At 37.7% G+C, this 10,252-nt stretch overlaps 1 protein-coding gene across 1 annotated transcript in view; it reads right to left on the bottom strand.

Annotated features, from left to right (window-relative positions):
• Positions 1 to 5,188: 5,188 nt before the first annotated feature.
• The window catches only part of HOMER1 (homer scaffolding protein 1), a 149,883-nt gene continuing 144,819 nt past the window's right edge, over positions 5,189 to 10,252 (bottom strand). The window contains exon 9 of the mRNA XM_019532195.1: positions 5,189 to 8,470. Within this exon, the coding sequence (XP_019387740.1) occupies positions 8,282 to 8,470 (189 nt within the window). The 3' untranslated portion in view covers positions 5,189 to 8,281. The remainder of the gene's footprint in view (positions 8,471 to 10,252) is intronic.

Below are 10,252 nucleotides of genomic sequence, written 5' to 3'. Positions count from 1 at the left end.
GTGCAAGTTAAACTCCAAGATTAAAGCTGCCGCTGCACTACGCACTTCCAGAGCGAATTCTAGAGATTCCCTACCTATGGCCTAACCCATAAATGACACTTCTTATATTCTTATTGCAAACAATTGCATGCCAATCATTTGCTTCACCTGAACTATGTTCTTAAAGGAAATTTCCAAGATACCAGCCCTGGCACTTATTACATAGTTGTTAGCCTTACCAATATTTAAACAGATTAAAATTCCAGATAGTCAAGTTTTCAAAATACAATTGTCCCCATTTGGATCAGGACCCTGTTCCCCCAACCACTGTCTCTAGCTGAGATAAGTTAGGTGGTTCAGTTTTGGATCTATTGCTGCCCAGCCTTTTTGGCATGTTTGGTCTTTTAACTGTTAGGCTTAGGCCAGCACCCACCATTCCAGTGCAATCCAGAGATTTTATGACCCCTTTGCTACCCATACACCCATTATGTTTAGCTGCACAAATTAAAAAACAAAACAAAACCCCAAATAGAAAAAAAGAAAGCCAACCAAAAGCTGATCCATGTTTTACCATTTTTGTCTTTCAGATTGGCCCCTCTCTCAACCTCCCCATTTTCCAATCTAGGTGAGAGAAGCTAAATATATACTTGTGACACTCTGGTCTGCCATACACCAGTCCTTTCATGGCCAATTTTTTTCATAGCATCTGAATTTAATTGAACTGCTTCCATTATTGCCAGTTGCCATCATGGCATACATTCTAGCCAGTAACATTTGCTTCTAAAACCAAACACACATTTTCTTTAATTGTTCAATAACCCGTGACCCAGATAACAGCCCCCTTTTCTGTTGTATGTATTAGATACAGAGCTGTACTTACGGGGCTCGTGGTAATCAACTTCCACTAGTGACTGCTGTGCTCCCGAGGCAAAGCAGGAGTCAAGTTCCATGACACATCGCATGTTCTCAGTGTCTCTGGCTTCTGATCACTGATCTTAATCTGCAACTCCAAGTTGGTCTCTTGCCAAATTATCCTTTTTGGGATCTGGATATGCCAGGGATTTGTCTCTTCAAATGCTCTGCTGGAATCTGGAATCTCTTCTTCTACTTCTTGACTGTTGCCTGACCAGTTCAAGCTGATATCTGACTCTGAACTGCGAACCAAAAGTCAACATGTGACCTGGATAAGTGTCTCTTTGCTGAGGGAATCTTCCACAGCACCATCAGAATTAACTGCTGGTACCTGTTGCTCTCTTGTCCACCTTTTGAATCATGCATTCAGATTATGATGTTGCAGAGTTAAATCAGCCTCCCAGGGGACTTTATTTCTCAAAGATTTTGCATTTATCAGGCTGAGACAATATAACCTCCCCCCCATCTATGGGTTATAAATGTTGCAGAAAAGCATTCTAAATGTTCCATCTTAACCAAGTTCTTTGGCTGATCAAAGAATATCTGGGTGGCTCACTTCCAAACTGGTCTGTGACATGTTGTTTTCCTTCTAGAGCTCATTTTCATCTCCTTACTTTCTTCAGTTTCATTCCTACTGTAGTTTCCAAGTTGGTCAAATTATCCTGGTCTCCATTTCCTGGAAAGCTGCCTCCTCCTTAGTAGGCAGGTTGGTGGTAACATATCCATCCATCTTGCCATTCCAGACTGGCAGTTTGGTAGCTAGATGGAAGGTGACTGGGATGTAAGTGATTTGCTCAGGGGTATGGGTCTAGAACCACAAGGCACGCCAACAGCAGGGACAACTGACAAACTAGGATGTGAGTGGTTGGTCTAAAGCCGAGGACATCCAGGTTGAATAAGTCATAAGCCCAAAACACAAGTCAAGGGAACAGCCAAACACCAGGAGCAGGAGAAACAGGGAAATTAGCCAAAGGCCAGGAGTTAACAGGCCTGAGTCCTTCTGGCAGGTACTTTCCTAAATACCTGAAAGCAACTTCCAGAAACAAATGCAGACAGCTATGAAGGCCAGCCAGTTCAGCCACTGGCCCCAGTGGGGACAGACTTAGCTCAAATCAGTTGTCAGCCAGTCCTGAGACCTGTATGTTAGGTTTTCCAGTCTGCCTCAGACACTTTGTAACTACAGCCCAAAGGTTTTTTTTTTGTCTGTAGGTCCTCTCCAAGTTGTTTCTTGAAAATTTCCAGTCAATTCCTTTGTGAAAACTCCAGCTCCTATTCTAGGTTTTAATTAATTTAGGCTCCTTTTGATTTCCCTAAGCACTATAGTCACTGACTCCATCTTGACTCAACAGGAATACCAGCACACAATTTCTCTCCTTAGAAACAAAGTCCTCATTTCCATAGTGTTAACATTTTCCAGCCAGAGCAGCGAGCCAAATCCAGGGAGCTGTGGGTTGTTTCCACAAGGAGGAGAAATTGATTGCAATCAGGTGTCTCCTGCAGCCTTTGCTTATGCAGACTGTTCAGGTTTCTCTCAACATATCAGGTGAGTTTCTTCACTCATGCTCAAAACCCCTTTCCAGCCAGCTTTCAAGCCATGAAAGGATTGCTGAACTCCACACTATCATCTGCACTGCTCTCTTTACCCATATTAAGTAAAGCTACTGTTGCTATTATATCTCTGATTGTAGTATAGGCAAACCCTAAGCTGGGTTACTAAGAACAGAGATTGGTAGAGGCCAGACCTTATACTGGGCAGGTATAACAGAGAAAATGAATGGCATGGTTTGATTGTTTTCTTTTGAGATGTTCCTTTTGTCATCAGGAAATTAAAATCAGCCAATGCTCTGGGTACCCCTAATGCCTGGCCCAAACTCCAAAACAAATTAGCACATGCATCTCTACCGTAAGTTTGGTTGAGCAAAAATTAACTGAAAAAAGGTATTCTAGTTGGTGTCAGATACCTCCAGTAAAAATGGGACAGAGACAAGCTGACTTTGGAGCACCATTCTCCCTCTATCCCCTGAACCTGGCAGCATCCTTTGTTGACAGAAGTTCTTGAATCTCTGCATCAGCTACTGCAGGCACTGGCACTGCTTGAGCTAGACAGAGAATCTGGTCCACATTAAAAATTCCCACATTCGCAGAAATGCAAGTCCTTTTCCACAAACCTTCCGGGTTGCTGTTCTGTCAATCTGTGCCTCCCAGGAGCAGCTAAGGTGAGGCAGACTGCAGAAGGAAGGCATGGAGTAGTTAGACATTGAAGAATCATGGCCAGCTAGCCAGATGAAGTGATTGCCAGTGGTTCCTCCAAAACTATCCCAAAATTGAAGGGAGAAAACCCCCACCAATACTTAGCAGTCAGGTAAACAGCATAAAGGTACAAGCTACAAATAGCTCACAGGTGCTGTGTCTTCAAAACAGAAGAGAGTGTTTAGTTACTATGAACAGCAAAGACACCAAGTATACGCTACACGTCAGCAAGTAAAGGCCATGAGAAAATGGTATTTGTGGGTTAGCAATATTCTTAATACGTTTAAAAAATATATTCATTCTGAAATATGCTTAATAGTTATCATATGATCCAGACTGTACGAAGCTCCCTGCTGACACTCCCTTGACCAGCAGCTTCTCTAGCCAGTCTAGATGTATCCAGAGTTTGAATGGCGTGAAGAACAAAGAAAAGCAGAATCTCCTCCTGAACAGTTGCAGATCCACAGTTCCGGAGCAGCGTGTTCTGCCCTGCCAGCCAGGCGTCCTTGTCTGGTTTCAGTCTGTGTCATGTGAGGACATCCATCACAGAAATCTCTTGGGATTCCGTAAGAATAAAAAATACGTTCTTTCCCTTATTGACAAACCCATGAACTGATGTGTTAAAATAATACTAAAAACTAAGACTTACTGGTCTAGCAATGTACCGCTTAGTGTAAGACCAGACTATGAGGGGTGACGATGGATTTAAACAACACTTAAACTCTTGTGATCCTAGGACTGGTTGCCTAGACCCCAAAGGGTCATGTGGGCAGTTAGAAATTAGTTTGATATAGTGGTTCCAAGCCATGTTTTTTTCCCTATATGCCAATGCCCACTACTCCACCTAGACACTTGATCCTATGGTGAGTAAAGCCAGCTTCCCAAGTTGCTCTGCAATGCCAGAATAGCGGAAAGCAGCTAGACTGGGATCCAGGATCTGTACCATAAATTCTACTTACTCTGCCTATACAATTTCCATACTGGATCAAAGTGATTTCTGCTATAACTCATTTGGAGTAGCAGTAAATCCAGGTACTGATTTAATCAAATGGGATTAGAGGTTTTTGAAATATTATTCACCAACTAGTTCCCAGCTTTGTACCACTGGAAGTTCATGCACAGATCCAACACTATCAGAAAGTGCAAACAGCCCATTAGAAACAATCTTCTTGTTTTGAGTATATGAGTGTACAACGGGGTGCCTAACTGGCACCTTTATTTCCTGTGAGTGCACATGCACCTCTGCCCAGAGTGGGTCTGATTTTTTCAAACTATCACTAATAGTTCCAAGCCATTCTCTAATCAGATTTAGATATGGCTGTATTCTAATCCAATGAAGCATTCATCATCATTTTTAATTACTTGCAGAACTGTGAATGACAAGAAAAGATTGCAGCTTTTTCCATTTTGGCCCCAAAGTTGAGCTTGTGATGATAACCTGATACACATTGTGTACTTGACTGAAAGCAACTTCCTCAAAGAATATAACACTTACGATGCATTATTCAGTAGCCTTTTTAGCACAGAAATAAAGATGATGATGGGACAAACTGAAGTTCATATATTTGTTAAAGTTAAACCTGGATTTAAGCTCTAATTGGCAGGAAAAAGTTAGGAGAAGGAAAACTTTCTAGGATTGGCAAATGAAGGAAAGAGATTAATATATTCTTTCTTAATTGAAGGATTTTGATTCTTTCTTTAAAATAAAAATTACCTTCTACAAATGTCACCGTCATAACAATAGTCCCAGCCAGCTCAATTTTTGATTGCCTCTTTGTATGGGCCACTTTAAACAACTTATCTGAAAGTATTCCCTCTTACAGATTTTACATAAATCAAATCTGACCTCTTCCTTGCTTCATGTAGCATCCATTGCTGTTTAATTATTTTATTTTCCTTGGAAGTTTGCTGAAAGCTAGAATTTATGGTTTGTATTAACGTTGGCAGGTTTAAATACATCTATATAAAAGAAAACAACTTTAGGATCATTTCAGCATATGGGTTATTGAAAGAGACAATTCAAAAACTAACTTTCCAGACTAGGATATACTTATAAAACTTTTTATGTTGAAGTCAGGATTTCACAACATGACACGCTAATGCAAAATCCAGTAGCACCTGAAGGATTAAGGTAACTGCTGCTATCATTTGCACACGTTTTAATACTTTAAAAAGATTTAAGAAAAAAAATAAAGAGAAAAAGTACATTTTCCAGAGAACAGCAAGTGTATTTCAAAATAAAAACTGTATTTTTGTTTTTTCTTTTGTTTTTGTTGGGATTTTTTTTTTGCATTTTTTACAAGACTCCATAGTTGTCATATAACAAGTTATACACAATGTGATTGCTCTCCTCTCCTGTGTATGTTTCTGTTAAAACTGTCAGGCTCCAGTACCCATTAGTACTTTCTGGCATATATATTCCCACGCTTTCCTCTAAAGATCAATACAATGCATAATACCTGTCTCTGGGAAAATTAATTTTACAAATATGCAAACTATTATCTTGATACAGAAGTGGAGAGGCTACAGTAGGTATAACCACCTAAATATGAACTTTAGATTACAATTTCTAAACACTCACCTACTGTAAATTAACATTTAAAATACTCTTAACAATAGGATTTTATTTATATGTGCACTTATGTCCACCTTATCCCATATCCATGTTTGATGACTATTTGGGAATTTAAAGGTGCAGCCCTCAGCAGATTTTATTATTTAAAAAAAATGAAATCAAGCATCTCTAGTGTATGAGAAAAGAAATTTTCAAATATTAATTTCCAATTTTAAATTTAATTTCAATAGGAAAATATTAAAAATGTGCACATCTAAATTGTTCCATGTACTGTATATACATGTGTGTGTGTATGTATACATAGAAATACTTATGTACCACACATATACACAAAATTTAAGTGGAAATATTTTTTTAGCTATTTTCCCACATGTAAATGACATCAGATTTTTAAAAATGTTGATAATAATATAATTAAAAATAATATTACATTTTTTTGCCATCAACATTCTATTGTTTACATTATTACTTCATCCTACTTAAGTCCAGTCAGTATTAATGGGCCTGATTTTCCCCGCCCTTACACCAGTTTAGTCCTAGTATAATGCCACCGGCACCACGGAAGATGCTCGTGGCTTCCACTAATGTAAGTGACAAGAGAATCAGCCCAAATACTTCCAGGTAAATTAAAACCTGGTGATCTCTGCTCACCTGGACTGGACGAAGTTACTCGTATCATCATCCAAAATCCACCAAATGAAAATATGTAGCTCACCACAGAAAGTTTTCAACCATGAGCACACCCAACTAAGCTTTTTTCCCCCCTTAATAAATAAAATAGGTGAGAAAATACCTTAAAAATATGGAGGAAACTTAAATGGTGTGTACAGTACATACAGTATAATACATGTTGGTTTAGTGTTTTATCTAAACCTTTTTCCTGACTTGTCAGGAGACACCTGATAAATCACTGGTAAAGAAAAATGATTTTTAGAAATAAATAATATATTTTTCTCTCTTTCAAATATAAATTAGAACGTGTGTGTATTATACGGTATATACATAGAGTACACACATAAAAACAGACTTATATTTTCTAGTTTTGAATAGCAGTCTGTAAATGGAGAAAATTGTCCATTGTACAAATTTAATAAGTATTTTTTTTTGTTTAACATTCAAATTAATATGGGGCGCAAACAAAAGGTCAGTGCATCTTTAGACTCTTGAGTCTGATACTCATTCATACATTTTAAAAAAGCCCTCTCCAACATTACAGGCAATTGATGGTAAGAATGTACTTTGATGCAATCCCCATTCAGCAAGCAGACATATGACACTTGGTTTACCTTTCAAAGAGTTTTCTTAAAATAAATATTGTATATAAAGAAATGCATGTTTGCCAAAAGTCTGTTAAAATTACATCAAAACAACTTTAAAACCTGTTCACTGAGGATTATTGAATTCAATTCTTGTTTTTAAACACCTAGTTAACAGTTCAGAATATTGCCTGGTGTGGTTTTGAGAAAAATGTGATATGAAGACCCATACAGAATAAACATGTCTCCATTTCAATTTGCTGTGATTACAAAGCTTCTAGAAACAGTTCTCTTGGCTGAGCAAACTCAGCGTAATCTTCTTGTAATAGCTCCACATCCTTAACATCATCTATAGTAAACAGTATTTCCCACTAGCCATTATTACACAAAACTGAAATGCATTACTCATTCAGAAAAGATTTCTTGCAAAATAGGCTAATAAAACATCTTCAGGAAACTGCACATACTAATTATATGTGATGTTTAATAAGTCCAGGTAATAAATGACTGGCTACGTATATTTACCTGTGCATGCCAAATTTAAATTGAAAAAGTTTTTTTTTCTCAGGGATTCACCTGCCAATGTTGATTGGCTTCAAAATGTGTAACAAAATGGGAGACAATATCTCATTATAAATACATGGAATTAATATGGAAAAGTAAACCATACACTGGACAATATTATAGAACACCAGAGTGAACTTCATTAAAGAAATACAGTATCTTCCAGTATAAAAAAAAGGAAGAACTTTATACAAGCAGTTATTTTAACTATGTTTCAATTAAAGATGCAATTCTCTCTCACTCCTGGCAAGAATTAATTGGTAATGGCACTGCTTCTCAACAGTGCAAAATATCCTGAGAAATTATTAAGATTACAACAAAAGACAGGGCTGTCATCACTAAGTTTTTGCACAAAACACAGCAATTAGATATCTTAAATCAATAAAAAAGCAGATAATCTACATTGTATCTAACACAAAAAGGGGCTGTGACCTGGGACACTGCTAATTCTTCCAGTGGCTAATAATTAGAAAAGGATTGCATTAAATTACTGGTAATATCTTTCAAGTTATCTATGGCCAATAATGTACAAGGAGGTAATTTGTAATTCAAGTTTTTTTGTTTTTCAACTAGCTACAATCTGAATTCTAAATTTTACATTGAAATATACTACTCAAATTTAAAACAGGCCCTCTTAGAGAAGCATTTTTCTAATTTTGTGCAACTTTGATGCAGAGCCCAACATAGTCCTATGAAGAGAGACAGTGCATCTTTAAGATGATTGGCACTGAAATCCTACTTTCCTTTAGCTGCATTCTATTAGCTTGGCCAGGTTATCACGTAATTCTGTTAGTTCAAAGATTTTCCCATCTAGAATTTCTAAAAGTGTCTTCAAGTTATTGCGAAAAGCTTCTTGTTCATTCTGACTTTTCTCCAGCCGTTGCTCTAGGTCAGATAGCTGTCCTTCGAGGTCCTTGTTTCGAATTTCTACTTCCTTCAGAGAAAATACATAATATGTTAATGTACCATGTATATACAGAATGCAGTTTTCTCTTACTGCTGTTATTTATGTCTTGCTTATTCAATACAGGTTTGAATAGGCCACAATTGAGTTATTTTCAATATTTCATTAGAATTAATTAAAAACAGTTTGTTTAGATATCACTCAATGGTTTCAGAACAATTTCTTTGATATTTTTCAGTACAAAATTCAAGGAACATCACATTCTGAAGACAGCAATAACCTGATTCAGCCACTGACTGCCACTGTTGCATCAAATGTGAGTAACTCAATAAGGCAGAATTAAATCAACATGCTACCTACAGAAAATAGTTTCTGAAAGCATTATTTTATTGTTGTCATCCTGTAATTTAGAATATGTAGATTGCTCAAGGATAGGATTCCCACCCAATAAAAAGAATAAATTGTATCCTATACAGAACTCAACTTTATTGTGAATGGATAGTATCCCACTACAAGCTGACTTCATATGGTAATTCACAATACAAATTGACTAAGGTTAATATCAAGGTCAAATAAATAGTATCTTAATAAACAATAACCGATTATTAATAGAAACTTATTTTTACTGGGGCAGCTGTTCTTATACTCTGTTCTGGAGCACCACACTTCAGAATGTAATTATCTTGCTGTTTAAGAGCAGACAGTTCCTGAGCAACCATCTACACAAAAGGTCTTCTTAACCACCAGGTGGCTTGAAAGGGTGGCAAAGTCTTGGGATGTTATATGAAGCTGCAATGGTATTAAAATATGCCACATTTCTGTTCTTTCCTGTTTTACAGGAAAACAACCCTCAGTAGACAGCGCTGCTCAAATCCAGGCCACGTGAGTCATCGTGGGACATACGTTGGAACATCTATTCACTGTGGGCTGCATATTAAAGAGGAGGGTGGTTACAAGTGGCTCCACTGTATGCAAATTGATTCCCTTGGCTTCCTGGCCAGTTACCAGCATAAACCTACTTGGAGTCTGGTATTATTCATTGCCATTTGCATCTGTATCAATTTGAAATTTCAACCACTGAAACACCTTTTAAAAATCTCACAAGAAAATTAGCTGCATTCTGTCAGCATAATGAACCTGCCTCTATGAAAAGCACATGGGAAGTTTATAATGATGAGCAAATGAGATTAATAATTTATTAATGATATGTTTTAACATTTTTCCCAGCATTTTCTGTGCTCCTTGGACCCCTTCTCTCATCTCTAGGGAGACCACTTACATTTTCAGCAGCTGTGTGTTAACACCATGCTTATTACAAGTCACTTGCTTTCATAAATAGTTTACATTTTAGTTTTTACAATATCAGATTTCAAATTATTGTTAAAAAGGGCAATCTGGCACACCAAGGGGGCAGGAGGCACACCAAGGGGGGCAGTCACCTCTTCCCTTCCATCATCTGATTACCTCTTTGCCTTTGCCCTCCTCACCCTTCACTGTTTTATTCAATATTCTTCTCTCTCTCAACCTAATCTAAGGAACATATATTGAAGTTTCTCACTGACTGATAACATTCAGGCTCTGTACCAATGGAAGATGGGTAAGCAGAGACACAACAAGTCAAACAGTATGTACCGTTACACACAAGTATGTGGTCAGTGTAATCAGCTTCTCCCTGGAAGGGCGAGGTGAATCTCTTGCTGGAGCAGATTGTGGGAGAAAGCTGATGTGCCCAATGCTCTGTTAAAGACCCCCAACCCCACCTGTCAGAACAGCTGCTGCCCTCGGCACCATGGACAGATCATCAAAGCAGCT

Source organism: Crocodylus porosus, unplaced genomic scaffold, assembly GCF_001723895.1.
Source record: "Crocodylus porosus isolate Cpor-Errol unplaced genomic scaffold, CroPor_comp1, whole genome shotgun sequence".
Lineage (NCBI taxonomy): Eukaryota > Metazoa > Chordata > Crocodylia > Crocodylidae > Crocodylus > Crocodylus porosus.
This window is presented reverse-complemented; position numbering and strand designations above follow the sequence as displayed.